Genomic DNA, 19,688 nt, shown 5'->3' with positions numbered 1-19,688 from the left:
TTCCTTTTATGTTGCAACAGTAAGAATCTCAATTTCGAGATGAACCAGAACAACCTAGAGCTACAAACTCCTTCACAGGAGGTGATTACTTTTTTTTAGTACTTTATGTAATGGTCTGAATGTGATGGGACATCCTTACATCTTAATTCTGCAATACTCTTAAGTAGAAAATAAAGCAGTTGTGGTTTTAAATTCTGCCTCCCCTCCCCCTTCTTTCTTCTGCTAACACGTGGCCTTCCACAAAAGGGTCAGTGTGATCTTTGCAGAAAAGAGATAAGGAATATGACCACGGGAAACAGAGAACAGAAGATTAAGCACATGTCAAGTCACTCAGGAGTGTATGAAACCAGGAAACTGTTGTAGCTGGCTAAATAAACATGCACAAATTAATAGGATGCAGTTAGTAACTTCCACTTTTCCCTTTGACTGCTGGCGTTTTGGCAGGCAGCCATATAATCTGCAATAATCTGTCACTGTGAAGCACCACCCACTTCCTCTGCCCCACCCCCATCTAAGATATGACTGGGATCCCTCAGGACTGGGAATCTAACGTTCAGATAATCACAAAAGGACCCTCAATCTAGGAAAGCTGAAAATGACATAATTTGTACTGTTAAATCTTTGACAGTCATAGATCTTAAGAGAAAAAGCACATGCTACATGCATCACATTTCAAGGATTATTGGAAATTTTAAATATCGTAGTAGCCACAGTAATGATTTCTAGATGAAAATGCATCCTATGTATAATCTTGAAGAGACAATTTACACATAAAATATATAAAATATTAGGAGTCTAGACATTAGGATCACAAGTTAGCTTACGCATTTCATTTAAACCTTGTTCTAAGAACCTAGCAAAGTTGGTAAAGAAACCTATTAAAACAAGTTTCCCACTTTATAGAGTATTTTGCATTAACTTTTTAAAATGTACAAACTATGAGATGTTAAATTGAAAAATCATCTACTTGTGTACTTCATTTAACTTCATTTTGTGAACTAGAGTAGTCCCATAAATTAGCAGTTTCCTCCTGGCTGTTTTATTCTCATACTTCCCCCCTTCCTCATTTTTTATTGGTTCATAATTATATGTAATAGTTTTATATTTAATAAGTAACTAACCCTATGTATTAAAATGATAAAAAATATAAAACGAACAAGACCAAATGCTCTGATCTATCTCTAAGTTTGGTATTATATTCAAGAAATTTCTTTGTTTTCTATCCTATTTTCTTTTTTCTGTGAGAGAATACAAATAGAAAGTATTATATTTTTAACCATCTCTAAGACAGACAGTTGGCCATTTTGAGTGGCTTAATTTTGAAATATGTTTTAAAGTAATAATATCATTCATTAGCATAAACTGCATTCATTTAATAAAAATGAGCTTTAGCAATTTTTGGTTATTGTTGTTTAAAGTAGTCTTCTGCCAAGAGTTTGATATTTCATTGGCAACTCAGCATTTACCTTACTTATCCAGGAGAAAGGAAAAAATTTAAAAGCTCAAGTTTTAAAAATATTGACACTTGTAGAATATCAAGCTACAAATTAAAATAGAGGATATAAATTCAATGCCTTTTGAGGCTGACTGTGCCCAAGTGGACTTTGGGCTCAGGTCATAAATATTCACATGGAATTCAACAGGGAGTTTACTCCTGCTGATTTAGACACAAACCATATTCATAATAAAACACTAAAAGTAAAAATTCCAACTACATTTATAGTCGATCATCTCAAATGCATGTTATTTCCAATCCAACATACTAAAAACCATGAAAATTCTTTATTTAGCCATAGCAATCTTAATTCTACCCCAGAGATGACTTTCTTTAAACAGCTGCCTCTTACTCACAGGAAAGATAAAACTGAACTACACTCAAGTTATGAGAATACCACTAGGCTATCAAGCACCTTCATCCCGAGAAAGGAAGTTATTATAGGCACTTAGCTTTATAAGTGAGACTTAGAGTACTTCCTGGTCAGACAGTTAACGTCAACAGCATTTTATGCAGCTTTATATTTCAACATTTTGGAAAGACTTTTCTGAAAACCTTTTCCAGAACTTTCCTCCTACTCCCTTTAAAAGAGAAAAACTTGCTCAAGCTAAACAAATCATGTAAAAATCTATGATTTTTTTTTTAAATCAACGTTTACCGTTATGGTAGCATATAAATATCAGAATGGGTTATGTTATTGATGATAATATCAATTTGTTGTAATTATTTTACATTTATGTACTCTCTGCTCCCCTTCCCAACGTGCTAGAGTAACACTTCACACGTTAGAAGCAAAAAGAACTGAAATTAAAAGACAACTCACCCATTCCTTGGAAATGAAGAAAAGGCATATAAACATTCACATCTTAATTTCCAAATCTACAGTTCTCTCTTAAGTTTATATATTTATTAAAAAAAAAAAAAAAAAAAAAAAGCAACTTCCAGAAACCTTGTAAATAAGGAACTGTAGAGAGAAAGAGCGTGTGGGTTCCGCACGTTGCCGTCAGCCCTGCAAGCTGAAGCATTTCCTGTTCCCCGACTCACAGGTGTGGGCGCCCACGGGCGGTGCTGCTCTGCATTTCCAAGTGATCAGCTAGAGGGGATTGCAGGTTGACACAATCCGTGTTTGGCACATTTAGGACAGAACTACTTTGGGATGATGCTGAGAGCTTCCCAAACTAGGTTGGTTATGAATTGGTGATTACTTAATTCAAAGGGCTGAAAAAAAATTTCTTTAACAGGATTGATTTTCTTCTAGGTCCACTATGATTAAGAATGTATGTGGGGCTGGGGAGATAGCTCAGCTGGTAGAGTGCTTGCCTTGCAAGCACAAGGCCCTGAGTTCGATCCCCAGTACCACAAAAAAAAAAAAAAAAAAAAAGAAGAATGTATGTGACTTCACTTCAATACTAGTCCCTTCTTTGTGCAAAGCACAGTTCTAGCACTAGAAGATGATAAAGGACAAAACTGAGTCTTGGTGGTCATTCACATACTGTCTAGTGGATGGTTGAGGACTTTGTATGTAATGAGAACACTTTCATAAAGGCAGACTAAAGAAATTTGTACGGTTATTTGGAAAGTCAATGGTAGTTAGTACCTACTACTAAAAAGTACTGAAATTAAAGCTGCTGCTTTAAGCCTGAAAGAACTTTGCCAGAATCTAGTACATAAAAATAAGAATTTGTATGTTTTCGATGTTTCAAAAAAGCATGTTGGAGGCAATGGCATATGCTCCACCAGGGAAAAGGAAAAACTTCTCACCATGAGTCACCAGTGACTAAGTTCTTTTAATTCAGGCTTAAAACACATTTCAAACCCAATTACTAGTACATGCAGAAGACTGATAACAACCCCCAAATTAACATCAGAAGCTTGATTTGACCAATTTTCAGGGTCAATATCAGCTTCTAAGAAAAACAAGTGAAATGTTTAAAGGGATAATGCTCTTGTACTGGCTCTTATTATTATTTTGGTCTTATTAGTCTTTAATGCCTACGGCCATGCCAGCAAGCTTCCATTAGACTTTGTGACTAAGGCTATTTCCTTAGGTTTTAGCTAGACTGAGGCACAGTCATCTTGGACGTGTGGTGTGATGGTAGGAACGACTTTTTAATGGCATTCAACAAAACAATAACATAGCGAATTCAAGGCTGCTCAAGGAAAATGAATGCTGCCCAGGTGTGGTGGCTCAGACATGTAATCCCAGCTTCTGGGGATGCTGAGGCCAGGGAACCACACATTCAAAGCCAGCCTGGGCTAAATTTAGCAAGACCCCCTCTCAAACTAGAATAAAAAGGTCTGGTAGAGTTCTTCCTTAGCACGTGCTAGGCCCTTAGTTCAATCCCTGGCACAAAAATAAATAAATAAACAAACAGATAAAGTAAAACCCAGAGTAAAGTGTACGGATATACTGTATTCTCCCTAGCCATAATCGACTACCTTGAATTTTACTTCTTCATGTTTAAAACAACAAAACCTGTTTTAGTTAACAAATTGGAGCAATTCCCAAAGCCAAACTTCTCTGTCAGTTATGCAAATACTTACTATGAGACTATACTACATGCTAGACACTACTCTGTGAGTTATGGCTACAGCAATGAATGAAACGAAAATCTCTATCTTCAGGGACCCTGAATTCCACTGTAGGAATTTAAGACAGACAGACAGACAAAATATTTGGTAAGTCAGAAGGCGGCAAGTGCTATGCAGAAGAATTCAATAGGAAAGATGGGGACAACAGTTACCAATTGCTTAACCACAAAGTGAGGCACTTTGCTTCGGAAGATCAGAGTGTTAAGCTTTTCCAGACTGACTCAAGTGAACGACTACCTCTTTTGCAAATGATAGAGACTCTTATTTCATTTGTTGCTAATACCCAGAGGAAGGAAAACAAAATTTCAAAGATCCATCTAATAAAACCATCGCCTAAGGAAATAAAATAACAAATCCTAAACACCAGAGTCAAAATGCACTTTAGGGAATCTCACTGATGCTGAAAGTGAGCACACACGTTTCCATTTATTTAATACCATGGGCATTAATTTACCAACTGTCAGGGTCAGAAGTGAATTCTTCCCTGAAGAATGATCTCTGTTATCTTCACTGGCAGTGATAATTTTGTTGTATAATTATTTGTATAATTATAATTAAATATTATTTTGAACTGCAAGTATTTAAGTTCAACACAATTCAATAATGAAAACACCATTTGCAAGGTACTTGTTAAATGTGTGTAAGACACTATCTTTTTAACATCAAGAAGATGGACATCTGGGAAGCTTATGACAAGTACGAACCCTACAGTATAATATCAGAGAGAATAGCATGTAATAAGAAAAAAGTACAGATCAAGCACTTAGGTAATCCAAAGGAGAAAGCTGTAAGGAGGATGATCAGAGAAGGCCTCCTAAAAGATGGCATTAGAGGCAGGCCCAGAGAATGAGGAACAGAGGCCTCCAGGCAAAACAAAGGGCAGGAACAAAGATGTGCAGGCCAGTCTGGTTGTGGCAAAGGACATGTATATATGTATGCATGTACACACACATGAATACATATAAATATATATGTGTACACGTCCATATATACTCACAAGCATGAGTATGTATAAGAATATATATACACACAAATTAGGATATAGGCATATATGAATATATATGTATGTATGTGTGTTAATAAACTGGGGCGATAGGAACCTAAAAACAGGTTGATAGATTTGTACTGAACTCAGTAGGCCATGAGAAATTATAAAAGGTTTTGAACATGTGAATGACAAAGGCAGAGCTGTACTTTAGGGAGAATAAGAGACTACAAATGCACACAGAAAGGACAAAGAAGAAAAGGAGTCTGGGAAATTGTCACAGTAGTCCTTCCACAGTACCTTACTAAGGTCTTTACTGGATCCCACTTGGATAGTCAAGGGTGGAAGATGTGCTCACTGAAAAACCAGACACAGGGCTGGGGACGTGGCTCTGTGGCAGAGCACTTGCCTAGCATGCACCAGGCCCTGGGTTTTTGACCCCCAGCATGGCAAAAACAACAACAACAAAAACCCAAAGAAGACCTAGGCTGTAGTGGTCGCGTGTTCGATCGCCATCGTCTGTGTGACTCTGGGAAGTCATTTACCCTCTCTGAGTCTCTGTTAACCTGTGTGTGAATCTGTTCATCTTTCTTCCTGGAGTCAGGAGATACGGATTCAGCAAAGCATTAGATACTGGGAGTAAAGGAAAAATAGCAATAAACAAATGTTTCAATTGATTAAAGTAAGAAGCAGTGACCATTTATTAAGCAATTTCTAGGTTTGTCACTGTGCTTGGCACATTACATGAATCACTTCCTTCACTACTTCCAAGAATCTCAAGAAGTTTGTATATTCTTATTTTAAAGATGAGAGGATTGAGAGTTTTAAGCCCTAAGTAACTTACTCAAGGTCAGGCAGCTGACACAGCGACAGAGCCAAAAAAGGTGCATAGGTCTTTGTGAGTCACAGGCTCTTTTTTCTTCCATTGTATCATGCTGTTTTCATGTGGTAAAGGTATAGTGCTAACATTTATTCTTTTTCTTTTCTCAATACCTTTATTTTATTTATGTGGTGCTGAGGATCAAACCCAGTGCCCCATACATGCAAGACGAGCGCTCTACCACTGAGTCACAACCCCAGCCCCCCATTTATTTTATATATATATATTTTTTAATTTTTTATATATATATCTTTTTTTTTTTTTTTTAGTTGTGGGTGGACACGGTACCTTTATCTTAGTTGTGGGTGAACACAGTACCTTTTCATGGGGTGCTGAGGATCGAACCCAGTGCCTCAAGCATTCTAGGCGAGCGCTCTACCACTGAGCCACAACCCAGACTCACATTTATTTTTCTATTTCAAAGGTATTGCCATTCTCTTAATACCCTTCTGATGAATTAAAAGCCTCAATAAGGATTAAAAATGATGTGCACAGAAATATAATCTACTAATTCGTTGCCCATTAATTCATTCGCTCTTTCAATTCAGATTGATTGTGCATCCTTGATACTTTGTGCTTGGCATTATACCTGGCATGGGGGCTACAAAGGTGGATAAGACCCTTCTCTGTCCTCAAAGTGCTCACAAACTAGTGAATGACAAACATAAGGTGAACAGGGGACTGGTATACCATGGTTGAGGAGAGTTTGCAGAGACAATGGAGGCATAAAGGTAAAGAAAGCATACTACTGTAATGTCATATCTCTACTATTAAATTCTGACGTTTTAAAACCATGTTTATATGGTTTTTGAAAGTATTTGTGTATTTATCTATGCACCCTTCAAAAAGTAAAGGCTAATGTTCACAACAGAATGGAAAATTGAACATGAACTATGATTGTTTAATACGCCTACTTATAAGACTAATGAGATTATTAACTTACTTAAGAAAGCATTCTATCTTGATTAGTGCCATCTATTGTAATGGGTCAATAAAATATATTTGAATTGTCATAACCTTTGATTTCTATGGACAGAAGCTAGGGTCATTAGACAGAAAGTGAAACATCTAAGAATAAATACTTGGGGCTGGGTTTGTGGCTCAGTGGTAGAGCATGCATGACACCCTGGGTTTGATCCTCAGCACCACATAAGTATAAAATAAAGACATTATGTCCACCTACAATCAAAAAAATTAAAAAAAAAAAAAAAAGAATAAATACTTACTGCACAGAGACCCAGTTTGATCTGGAAAGAAATTATTGAGCTCTTTCAATGAGTACTTTGATTAAAATAGTAAAATAAAACCTACAAGGCAGGGTTGATTTTGCTACCCATCATCTCAGTGAGGCCAGAGGTGAAGTAGAAGGGCCCAACACTTGACTCCGGCATGTAAATTCCCATTATTAGAATCGCAAGGCAGGGCTCACACCTCTTTGGTTAAAGGCGATAGGTTCCACTAGGTGTTGAATACTTATTCCAAGCCATCTTCCTTTTCTCACTCATTCTATGGATGAAAAATGTGTATTTGTGAAACAGCTGACAACCGCTGGGAGACTGACCTATGCTAAGAAATGGATTGGCTTCTAAGTGATTCTGTTGCCAACAAATTAGCCCTTTACCTTGTAAAATAGAAATAATTTATGAAGACTTTAAATATACTTTAATATCGCTAACAAATCTGAGATTGAACAGAAAACTATATTAGGTTAATTTCTTTATGTAACTTGCACAACATAGATGGAACAATAAAATTGATTAATGTAATTCTTAATGGTTATCATAACAAATTTTAGTAATTTTCTTTTTTTTTTTTTTTTTTTTGGGTGCTGGGGATCGAACCCAGGGCCTTGTGCTGACAAGGCAAGCACTCTACCGACTGAGCTATCTCCCCAGCCCCTAGTAATTATTTTTTAACTTTGGTTTCTATAGCTTAGAAATGAGTTAGATTATATTTTGACCCACAAATTCACCTTAACTATAACTAAACTATAATTATAGTTCATCAATAAATGTCGTTTATGTTTCTTTTACGGATTGTAAGAAACAGTAACAAACTTTTAACAAACCCTCACAAACAGTAAAGCAACTAATTGAATGGACAATTAGACTAATCACAAATGTTTAATTTGTTTTCCTTAAGTTAAAATGCTGCATTCTATAATATCCCACAACTCAAAAAAAAAAAAAAATTAAAAAACAATCTGATAGATGGGAATCTCTTATTGAAAAAAGTCCAGTCACAAAACACTTTTAGATAGAATATATGTTTTTTTTTTTTTTTTTCCTCTCTTCCTCACTGTTTCTTTCCTGTGTCTGTATTCTTTTAGAGAGTAGGGAGGGAAGAAATGAAGACTGGGGAAAAACCACAAAGGAAAGAGACTTTTAGCTAAGACTATGTAGAAAAAAGTATCAATAGTTAGCTTTCATGCATTCTCCTGTAGTAGTGAAACCAATGAACATGAATATTGGCAAGCAATGAGAACATTTATTCAGGTTGGCTTAAACATTAAACCAATTTAGATATCAAGGTAGTTTCTGAGACAATGGTTTGACTGTATAGGACTCAAGTGGTAAAGAAAGTGTAAAATGGGTTATTGTATTTACTGGGCATTCCCTGCATCCTGCTAACTAAGACTGAGAACACTTACAGAGCCAGGAAGAACTTAAACTGAGGCGGCCATCACCATTCATATGGAAATGTAAAGCTCTATCTTAATCTCTTCTTGTGATCATATTTTTAGAAAGGAACTAAATAATTTAAATGAACAGAAGTATAATGATTTCACATATTCATAGTTTCTTGTAGTGTTATTTTATTTTTTAAAACAAATGGAAAAAAAATTCCCACTGAATTGCTATCCTCTTATCCCCTCCCCCTCCGGGGAATAAAGTTATTATAGGCCCTTCTTATCACTAAAAATTCTATTACAATGAATCTCTCTTTATCATCTTTGGATCAATACCATAACATAATGTGGTTGAAATGACTGCTTTAGTAATCACTCAGGGGAGTATCAGAGTACTTTCTTTTCTTACAAGGAAATAAATTTAATGTTTTGTCTTCAGAAACGACCATTCATACCAGTCAGAAATGAGCTAACAAGACAGTGAAAGGACTTCTCTGCTCAAACATTTCTATTACTCTGTAGAATTATCAGTGTCCGATCCTCAATCCTTCCACAGACCATTTCATACATTATATGCATTTCATAATGAATTTGTGCCCCTTCCAAATAACCTTGTGAGTTAACTGACCTCATTTTTACTTGAATTCTACCTAGATTTCTGGAAAAGTAAATTTAATGTAAAAAATTACACTCAAAGCATCTTAGAGTAGCTCATATTTTAAACATGCCCTTGCTGCTGTTGTGTCTCATGTTGGCATAACTTCTTCTCAGGGTAGGACTTCTAGTTAGTGGAATTTTCATAACCACATCAAGTTCCATGCTCTCTCAGCCACCTAAGAACAGTTCTGTGTCATGTAATGTCGAATAAAATCCCTATTCAGAGCATGTCCTCTACTTCCCATCACTCCTATGAAAATGACTTCAGTCATTTTTGACTTGGATTTAGATAGCAGAGTTTGGGGCTGGGTCCATAGCTTAGGACTAGAGCACTTGCCTAACTTGAGGGAGGCCCTGGGTTTGATCCCTTGCACCTAAGTAAATAAAGAAATAAATAAGAAAGGCTCTGTGTCATGTTTTTGGGGAATAGTACAGCATTCCTTTCTTCCTTTTAGTTGAAGCTGTCTGTGACAGCTGAACACAGGCAAAAGATTCCCATTAAAACACATATTAACCCTGAAACAAAGGAGACAGCTAAATAACTGAAATGGGATAATAATTACATTGTCCCTTATCTTTTTCTTTTTTCATTCTGGGGATTGAAGCCAGGCCCTCACACTTGCTAGGCAAGCCCTCTACAACTGAGTTACACTCCCAGCCCGAAACCATCATTTTCTAAATTGCTTCTTAAGAAAAAGAAAGAAAGCAGTGAAAAAGAGAAGTGAGGAGAAGCAATATACAAATAGAGAAAAGATTTTTAAAAATTCAAATACAGAACAGTTGGTTATAACAAAGCATATGCATTTGAGAGAACATTTGAAAGGTAGTTAGGATAATATTAACATGTCCCAAGTACTGTGAAAAATTAGCCTGGTCATTAGTTTAATTTTCATATCTGTCAAAGTAGGAGGCTGCCTCCCAATTGCTCCCCACCTCCTATTGCTTCCACTATTGGTTTCAGCGTTTTAACAGACATACACTTGCCTCCCGCCAGGACATACAGTGTCTGGTTTAAATAGGCTCATCTCTTTCTTCACTTTGTCCTGGAATTATGATTAAACTTCATGTCCTACTAGCTTTTGGGATCTAACTGTAAAGTCCTATTAGTTTAGGGAATCCAACGTCTCTTCTTAATTAGTTTGACCTTCCTACCAAGTCCAACTCATCAAAGTTAAAACAGTCCCAATTCCAAACCTGGTATGTAGTTCCTTTAAATCTGCATTGTAAACATTGATACTGATATGCTGCCAAATCCGAAAAAGTTTCTTAACTCTTCGCTGAACTAAAATGGGAAAAACAAAACCAAACCCAACCCACAAAACCCCCCACCTCCCCAACAAAGAGTAGTCCAGGAAAATACACGAGTCGAAATTAAACAACTAATTGAACCCAAAGCGGGATTTCCACAAGCATCCCTTTCCCTTCCAACTTCTTGGGATGGGTTGAAGGACGCCCCCTCCAACTTTCCGCCGGACCTTTTCCTGAAGGTCAGGAACCCCCCGCTTCCAAGGCATCCACGTGCAGCTCCGGGGAAGGAGTGGCGCGAGCCAGCAGAGGTGAGCAGCCCACCCCTCCATCTCTCCGGCGGCCGGTGCGTCCCGCTCCCAGAGGCTGCATTACATAAGCCGGGCTCCGCAGAGTGCCCCCGACGCTGCCCTCGGGAAGACCGCCACGCCGGGCCCGCCCGCAGCGTCCCCGGCCGGGCTGCGCCGCCCCGGTCCCCACTCGCCCGACGGCGCGACCCCGACCCTGGCTCCGGGCCGCGCTGTCAAGGGGTCCCGCGGCCCCGTCGGCGCCGCCCTCTCGCCCGCTCCTTCCCGGGTCCCCTCCTCGCTTCCCGCCGCCCAGGCCACTCTCGGGGTGGGCCCCTGGGGTCCCGTCCCTGGCCTCTCTTGTTGGCCCCTGGCGGAGTCCCTCTCCTCAGCCCGCCGTCCCGAGCCTTCCCGGGGTCCCCTCTTCTCGCCTGCAGCCCCGGCCCGGTCCGGGGGTCCCTTCTGGGTCCCCTCCCTCCAACTCTTTCTCGACCCCTCGCAGGGTCGCCGCCGCGCACCCGCCGTCCTGCTCCTCCCGGGACCCCTCCCCGCACCCCGCCGTCCTGCTCCTCCGGGGACCCCTCCGCGCACCGCGCCGTCCTGCTCCTCCGAGGACCCCTCCCCGCACCCCGCCGTCCTGCTCCTCCGGGGACCCCTCCGCGCACCCCGCCGTCCTGCTCCTCCCGGGACCCCCCCTCGCACCCCGCCATCCTGCTCCTCCCGGGACCCCTCCCCGCACCCCCCGTCCTGCTCCTCCCGGGACCCCTCCCCTCGCCCCGCCGTCCTGCTCCTCCCGGGACCCCTCCCCGCACCCCGCCGTCCTGCTCCTCCGTGGACCTCTCACCGCACCCCGCCGTCCTGCTGCTCCCGGGACCCCTCCTCGCACCCCGCCGTCCTGCTGCTCCCGGGACCCCTCCCTGCGCCCCGCCGTCCTGCTCCTCCCGGGACCCCTCCCCTCGCCCCGCCGTTCTGCTCCTCCGGGGACCCCTCCCCTCGCCCCGCCGTCCTGCTCCTCCCGGGACCCCTCCCCGCACCCCCCGTCCTGCTCCTCCGGGGACCCCTCCCCTCGCCCCGCCGTCCTGCTCCTCCGGGGACCCCTCCCCTCGCCCCGCCGTCCGGGTCCCTCCGGGGACCCCTCCCCGCACCCCGCCGTCCTGCTCCTCCCGGGACCCCTCCTCGCACCCCGCCGTCCTGCTCCTCCGGGGACCCCTCCGCGCACCCCGCCGTCCTGTTCCTCCGGGGACCCCTCCCCGCACCCCGCCATCCTGCTCCTCCGGGGACCCCTCCCCGCACCCCGCCGTTCTGCTCCTCCCGGGACCCCTCCCCGCACCCCGCCGTCCTGCTCCTCCGGGGACCCCTCCCCGCACCCCGCCGTCCTGCTCCTCCCGGGACCCCTCCCCGCACCCCGCCGTCCTGCTCCTCCCGGGACCCCTCCCCGCACCCCGCCGTCCTGCTCCTCCCGGGACCCCTCCCCTCGCCCCGCCGTCCGGGTCCCTCCGGGCTCCACTGCCCTCGCCCCGCCGTCCCGGTCCCTCTCGGGGACGCCTGCCCTAGCCCGCCGGTCCCGTCCCTGTCGGGTGTCCGTCCTTCACCCCGTTGTCCTGAGCTGACCCTCGGGCCTCGCCCCGGCCCCGGCCCCTCAGTGTCCCCGCCCGTCCCGGGTCCGGGTCCCGGTCCCTCCCGGGTCTCCGCGCCACAGACCGCCTGTCCCACCCTCTCCCGGAACTCCCCTCGGCCGGGTCCTCCCCGACCGCACTCCGCCCGGGGTCCCCGCGCCGGGGCTCACGCTGTCACCACTCTGCACCCGGGGACTCTCACCTTAGACCTGCTGTCACCACCCCCGGGCCCGGCGTCGCCGCCGCCGCTTCCTCTCGCACACTTGTTCCCGAGTCGCTCTCCGGCGGCTTGAACCCCGGCGGAGCCGCGGGTCGCGTCCGTGGGTGCGGGATCCGGCTGTGCGCAGCCTCCGCCCGCGGTCTCGGAGTCGCGCCCCACTCTCCACACAGGACCCCACCGCCCCGCGCCACACCAACCCTCCCGCGGCCGCCGCTGCTGCTGTCCGAGGTGCGGCTCCGCCAGGGGTGGCCAATCGCACCCGACTGCGCCGAGCGCGCTCCGCCCCACCTTCCTAGTCCGCCCGCCCCCTGCCCCTGACCACGCCCCACTCGGCTCCGATAGGCTCTCTACTTACCTTCCCTGATCGCGGAGCACAGGACCGAGGCCGGATATAGTCACTTGATTGGAAGTGCCTGGGAAGCCGAGCGGTCGATGGGGCCCGAGCATTGGCAGAGTGGACGGCGGGCGGGACGGGGAGGGGCGGGGCTTCCTCAGACGCGGAAGACCTTGCAACTCTGGTTACCCACGGGCCCGCCTGGGGCGCGGTCAGTCTTGTTTGTGCTGCTCTGGGGTCAAAGTTCATGGCACTCCTTCCCCACGCCTTTACTTTTCTTGGGAGACTCCCAGAGACCACCATGTGAGAGCGTTCGGAGAGGACCCCGTTCTCTCGCTAGACCTTGAACTGATTTCTTAGTAATTCTGCCATAAATTAATACAGTATTTATTCGCTTAGGTCTTGCAAATATCTTTTGGATCTCTTGGCAGGGGAGTTGCCATTCCTGTTGGTGCGTGCAACAGACGTCATTTTAATGCTGTTGGGTGGGGGGAAACTGTATAGTAGGTGCATACTCTGTGCACTAAACGTTCAGCTCAGACTAGGCACACTTTGATAGGTCCAAGAAAAAAAAAAAATTGGAAATAGTTCATGGGTTTTGATGACCACAGGAATCATGGCATGAGAACCCTTGTTAGCTTTGGCAAGATTTCAGCAAGCATGTTCAACGTCACCTCTTTTCAGGGCCACAGGTTTTAATGATTCAGTGTGAATTTATGGCCAAAGGATAACGAGCTTTGACCCGTGTGCAACCTGTGATAATCAGAGACCCATCTTGACCCAAGCCAAAAGATAGTGCCTGCCAGGGGTGAAAGGGTGCCATGGAACTCAGGGCCATTCTTTATTATTTTTGTGAAACTGGATATGTTGATTAAATCAGCACTGGGCACTGAAAACTGCTTTCCTCACCCCTGAACCCAGAGTAAGTTAATGGACTTTGACAATTTGGCATTTTAAATTCAAAGTGGGGCTGGCTTGCCGAGTACCATTTTGGGAAGATGCAGAAAAAGATTTCAAATGGCAAATTTGATTTTGAGTTAACCTGATTTTTACAAGAATAAAGACTGAATGGAATCACATTAAACAACCATAAAGGATGTGTAAGACTAAAGCCATGAAATTTTTTGAGCAGGTGCTTCCTTCGATGAAGAGCGTTTATTAGTTAAGAGCTCATCCTACCAGTTGTGCAGTTGGCAGACTGGATAGAAAAAATGAGGTAAATTTTCACCACTCAAGTTGTGCCTTTGCAGTACATATAAAAAAGGCATGACCATTAACAGATGCTGTTTGCAATCAAGAAGACAAAATGTAAGAGAAAAACCTCAGTCTCTTCTGGTACAAAGGATTGAACCCAGCAGCACTTTAGTACTGAACTACATCTCCAGCCCTTTAAACTTTTTATTTTGAGATAGGGTCTCATGGAGTTGCTTAGGGCTTCCCTAAGTTGCTGAGGCTGGCTTTGAACTTGTAATCCTCTAGCCTCAGCCTCCACAGTTGCTGGAATTATATAGGTACGTACCATTGCACCTGACTGGAAAAAAAAACCAGTTAACATTATACAATGAAATCAACTATCTTCTGATTCATTATATCAGTGAACTCTGATTTCTGAAATGTTGGTCCTTCTGCTTTATGAATATTGTTACTGATAGGCACCCTAGTTGTAATGGAGGTGATTACAAATAATTTAGATGTGATCTAACAGCACAACAACAACAAAAACAAAGAAGGAAAAAAGAAAAAGAAAATGACTTCATCTTTGGACAAGAGACAGTTCTGAAATCCTAGTTTAAATATAGACGGCAGACCTACAGTGAGCTGAGAATGACTCTTATTTAGAAGGAACTTCAGAAGATTGCTGAACTCCTGGAAAGACATCTCAGCATTCCATTCTGGAAATTCTTGTGTTTTGTTGGGAGGAATTATCCCTTACAAAGAGAGCCAAGATTTTAATTAAAACAAGGTAGTAAATAAGAAATGTCAAAATAAATGGGATGAGAATAAAATTTTACATTTTTAGAAGACTCTGAGGGCCAATTTAGAGATAAATTGTGATCACACAGGTTCTGAGAATCAATGCTTTATTAGGCTCCACCCTGGCTTTCACATCTATGTTTAGTTTTACTACTTGGTACTTTTTCTATGAAGACTTGGATCTAAAATAGAGTGAAGTTACTCCGGACAGATCATTAAACACCTCTGGGCACTTTTCTTTATTCCTGTTTCTTGTTATGCACAACTAGACCACACTGTTCTCAGCATAAGAGATACCCTAAATTTGTTCGTTAAACTAACTTTGCCACATTGTCTTTCCCTTCTATTCAGGGGGAAATCACACAAAGTAATTCATGCAGATACTCAGCTTTTCCCCCTGCGTGTTGGCCAAATTGCTTCCTGTAGGCAAATGCTGTGCTCATTGAGCTGAGAGCTGGTTAGCAAGCTATTGGATTGAGCAAAAAGAGTTTCTAAAAATTAATATTCGAGGAAACAGGAGGCAGAAGTATGGGTCTGGAAGTCTAAACCAAGCATGGTGGAAGCTGCCATTTTCTCCCCCTTAAGCAAATGACAGCTCTTTCCGTCAGTTGTAAAATTAGGAAAAGACCTTATGGAGTCAACCTATACAACAGAGAGATTCCGGAGGACTGCGAAAGTACGTTTTGCTGACTCCAGGATGGAATATCAGCATCCTTGTCTTTAATTTAGTTCTCCCATTAGGGGAGGAGCCTGGCTACCTCCCCCCCCCCCCCCCATTGCAAAATCATGCACACTCTGGCCGTCCAGGTTTCCTGACCTATTAAGAGGACGGTGCATATTGTTCATCTGCTTAGATCAGAGACCACCTCCACCTGCCCAAGGCGGGGCAAACCTTCCGCCCCTCAGGTCACTTACTATCCTCCTTTAGGTTTGGCTCCGGGCGCCGCCTGGCGGCTGTCTCCGGAAGTCTCCTTTGAGCTCCGGGGGTCCTGGCTGCGGGTAGGGCTGCCCACAAGTTTGCCTGACTCCAGAGAGCCTGCCTCCGCCCCTTCTCCACTACCGCTGGAGGATTTGAAGGCGGCGATGAGGGGGCTGAGGTCCCGCGAAAGGGGCGTCCGGCGTCCTCTCCACCCTCTCAAGGATGGCGGAGTCAGGCCGTGGTCGGGCAGCTCGCGACCCGGAAGTCGCCTGCAGCGCGAGGCCCCCGTTGCCGAGCGCGGGCGCGGGGGGCGGAGCTCGGCGCCGACGGGGAAGGGGTCGCCGGGGCTCCAGCTCCTCGAGTTGGGGGTTCCCTCCGGCGCTGCTAGGCAGGCGTGGAGTCCGCAGAGCGGGTGGCCGTGGTCGCCCGGGGGCACGCTCAGCCGCGGCTAGAGGCGACATGAGTGCTGCGGGGCTGTTGGCTCCGGCTCCGGCCCCGGCTGGAGCGCCGCCGGCCCCGGAGTACTACCCGGAGGAGGACGAGGAGCTGGAGAGCGCCGAGGACGACGAGCGCAGCTGTCGGGGCCGCGAGTCCGACGAAGGTGCGTCGGCCGGCTGGCCCCACGGCGGGGGGCTGGGTGGGGCCGCACGGAGAGGGGCGGGGCGGCCTCCAGGGTGAGGGGCTGGCTGGAGGGGCGCGGGAGGAGCGGGGCTCCGGGCCGCGGAGCGGGAAGCCCTGCGTGCGTCCTGCCCTCCAGCTGTGGGGGAAGCGGGTTGGAGACCCGGAGCGCTGGAGGTCCCTTTAAGACCTGCGCCCCACCCCCCGCCCAACCGTCTTTGATGGAGCCTCGGGGTCTTCAGGGGTTGGAATGGGAAAGTCATCCGTGGAGTTCCTGGAGTAGTGCTCCCCCCAGCCCCACCAAGAGGATCCAAGTAAAGCCAAGTCCCCCGAAATGCTTAAATCAGCTCTGCCTTAAGTGGTACAGCCCATGGCTGAGAATACAGGTTGGTTAAAAGAATGAGACCCCCTGAAATCTCCTCGTCTAGGTTTAAACTTGGCCGTCACTTCAACCAGCTTTGTAACCATAGACAACTTTAAGCTTTCCAGCTTCGGTTTGCCCAACTGCCATGGTTTCCCTTCCTAGTACCCCTTTCCCAGGGTGGGTGTGGGGATTGAGATACGTGCATCAAGTACTTAGCCTCAATCTCAGTAAACACCCAGTCAGGTGTTTTCACCGCTGGAAAAACAGGCACAGGGGAAGGTAGGGATTGGCTTACTGGTGCCCAAGTGAATTTTCGTTTCTGTACTCTACATTATCATTTTTGCCTCTCAGCCTTGCTTTTCAAGTTGGATTTTACATATTGGCAAGTGTGAGCAAAACTGTTCTTGGAGGAGTTGAGGAAGAATTGTCTGGAGGAGGAGAAAGGTGCAGAAATATAAAAGGGCAAGGGCGGAGGAAGAGATGGAGAACCGGTGGAGCATTCTGGCACAGAATAGGGCTGTAAAGCAGTAGCTAGGCCAGCTGTCTGGAGTGAAGTCTGTTTTAATCATCTCAGTCTCTCCAGTGCCAAACAGTGTGGCTGGCTGGCACATGACAGGTGAAGGTCTTTTCCACTGAAGGAAAAGAGAAGGGTTTGTGGAGAACTCGATCTGAACAGCCTCTCGAAAGGCAGGTGCATATAGGAGAAATAAAGTCGAAGACACATTTGTTTTAACTACATTCCAAGGCAAGACTTAACCAGACATTTACGATGCGAACTAAGGGCAATGCTTTTAATGCCCACCAGGGGGAGCGGTGAAGCCAAGTTTGATTTTTTTTTTTTTTTCTTCAAGTATAAGGGGCTGTTAAAATTATGTAGATAATCCAACCGTTTGCTTGTTCTAAGAATGGTGTTTTAAAATGTTTTGAAACATTCTTGTTTTATATTTTAGCCTCTGTCCTTCCTTTGATTGTAACTTTACACTTCAGTTATTAGAATTCAATTTGTTTGGGGGGTATCTTCCCTTTTCATTGTAATGTAAAATGTTAGAGGGGGTTAAAAATGAGCAAGTATCAGAAGAGAATGTGTATGCTAGGATTTTTTCTTTTTTGGTGCTGGGGAATTGAACCCAGGGCCTTGTGCGTGCTACCCAAGCACTTTCCCACCTAGCTATGTCCAGTGAGTTTTTCTTGACCAGTGATGTCTTAAGGCTGGTATCTCCTTTCCTCAAGTGCCAGTGTTGTTGCTTCTGCAGAATAGCAGCCTTGATCATGACTGCCCATGTCTGATGCTCCCTCTTCTCAGGCTGCATTTCAGATAAAGGCAAGCTCTTTGTGTAAATATGACTGTGTATAAATGGCATTTTCTTTCCTGTCTTAATGATATTTAGTATTTTTCATTGATTGCTGCATTGAGTAGAAATTCATTTTATAGAAATTTATTAACTTATGTTGTCAGGTAATATCATCTATAAATTATGATTTTTTTCTGACTCCTTTTCCCTAATATTATTCAGACACTGAGGATGCTAGTGAAACTGACCTGGCAAAGCATGATGAAGAAGACTATGTAGAAATGAAGGAACAGTGAGTATGATTTTTGTATTTCTTTTCTGAAGTGTAGAATTGACAACAAAATTTTTGTAATGATCGTGTGTACATAGTTTTGATCATAGTGCTTCCAAAGCCCATTTATATATGTAATTTTTCTTACCTTTAAATTAGTCACATTTAATCAGTCTTCCTAAGACTCACTTGAAGGAATCTTGATGGACATGATCACAGGATGAAATAACACCATATAACTGGGGAGAACCTCTTACCATGGCCTTTTCAGATGTGAACACTAATGTTCAGAGAAGTGTCTCAAAACACCTGGGCTCTCAAATGCACATGAACCGCTGAGGGCCTGCCGCATGAGCCCGAGGAGACTGGGATTGCAGAGCAGGCTGCTGCTGCCTGCCTCCCTGCTCTGCATGTTCATGCACTCCATCGTCGTCAGCCAGCCAGACAAGCCCTGCGAACCCCCAGCCTGCTATTTCTGGGCTCAGGTGATCCTCCTGCCCCAGCCTCCTGAGTAGCTGGTATTTCAGGCCTGTACCACTGCGCCCCACTTTTATCACATACCAAGATGGAAGACAGTGTAAGATGCATACCCGATAAGCAGTTATTGAAGATATTTTAAGGATATTGATATTGACTTTTAAAATTCTTTAAACTAGATGGTCCACATTCTTTCCCTTTTCATTCCTGTTTGCAAATGTTCATGACCATCCTTTGGATTCTGTCATCCCTTTCAAGCTTTGGAACCCAAAAGGGATGATTCAGCCAAGTCTGACCAGTGTTCAATGAAGAATTAAAAATTCATGTGCTCTTTCTCACAGTTTCATTCCTGAAACTGCTTGGCTGTTTTTTTTCCTTTGCAAGCTTTTTACTGATTCACCTTGACCCATTTGAGATGTATTCTCACACATCTATTCCTTTCCCTGTATGTGATCTCAATGAATCTGATGTTTTTTGTTTCCTTCTTCAATCTACTAGTATTACTTTTCAAAGACATACTCAGTGTATTAGTGTTCTTTAGAGGAACAGACTCATAAGGAAGTATGATTATGAAAAGAAATTTATTAGATTGGCTTACATGACCAGAAACAGGGTAGTCCACAATGGCTGCCTGCAGCTGGAGAGCTGGAAGAAGCAGTAGCTGTGCAGTCCAAGAGGCAGAAGAACAAGAGGGATCAACAGTGCTACCGTAGTCTGAGATCAAGGCTTCGAGAAACTCCCTGGAGAATCACTGGCAGAGTTTGCTTTAGAAGAGTGAAGAAGTGAGAGTCCAGTGTCCTCAAATGATCAAAGCAGCAATCAAGAATCTGTTC

At 44.6% G+C, this 19,688-nt stretch overlaps 2 protein-coding genes across 7 annotated transcripts in view; one reads left to right on the top strand and one right to left on the bottom strand.

The window, feature by feature from the left end:
* The window catches only part of TAOK3 (TAO kinase 3), a 210,843-nt gene extending 197,987 nt beyond the window's left edge, over positions 1-12,856 (bottom strand). For 5 of the 6 annotated variants that reach the window (XM_079151550.1, XM_079151548.1, XM_079151553.1 and 2 more), the window contains exon 1: positions 12,589-12,856. The gene's annotated coding sequence lies outside the window, so the exon portion shown is untranslated. Of the gene's footprint in view, positions 1-2,318; positions 2,338-12,588 lie in introns of those variants that run through there. The other variant, XM_079151552.1, reaches the window with a different exon arrangement.
* Positions 12,857-16,109: 3,253 nt separating this feature from the next.
* Positions 16,110-19,688, top strand: part of SUDS3 (SDS3 homolog, SIN3A corepressor complex component) — a 36,108-nt gene continuing 32,529 nt past the window's right edge. The window contains exons 1-2 of the mRNA XM_079151561.1: positions 16,110-16,434; positions 18,330-18,399. Coding sequence (XP_079007687.1) covers positions 16,293-16,434; positions 18,330-18,399 — 212 coding nt within the window. The 5' untranslated portion in view covers positions 16,110-16,292. The remainder of the gene's footprint in view (positions 16,435-18,329; positions 18,400-19,688) is intronic.

The sequence above is a fragment of the Sciurus vulgaris genome (assembly GCF_902686455.1).
Source record: "Sciurus vulgaris genome assembly, chromosome: 8".
NCBI lineage: Eukaryota > Metazoa > Chordata > Mammalia > Rodentia > Sciuridae > Sciurus > Sciurus vulgaris.
Note: the sequence above shows the minus strand (reverse complement) of the source record. Positions and strands in the feature narration are given on the sequence as shown.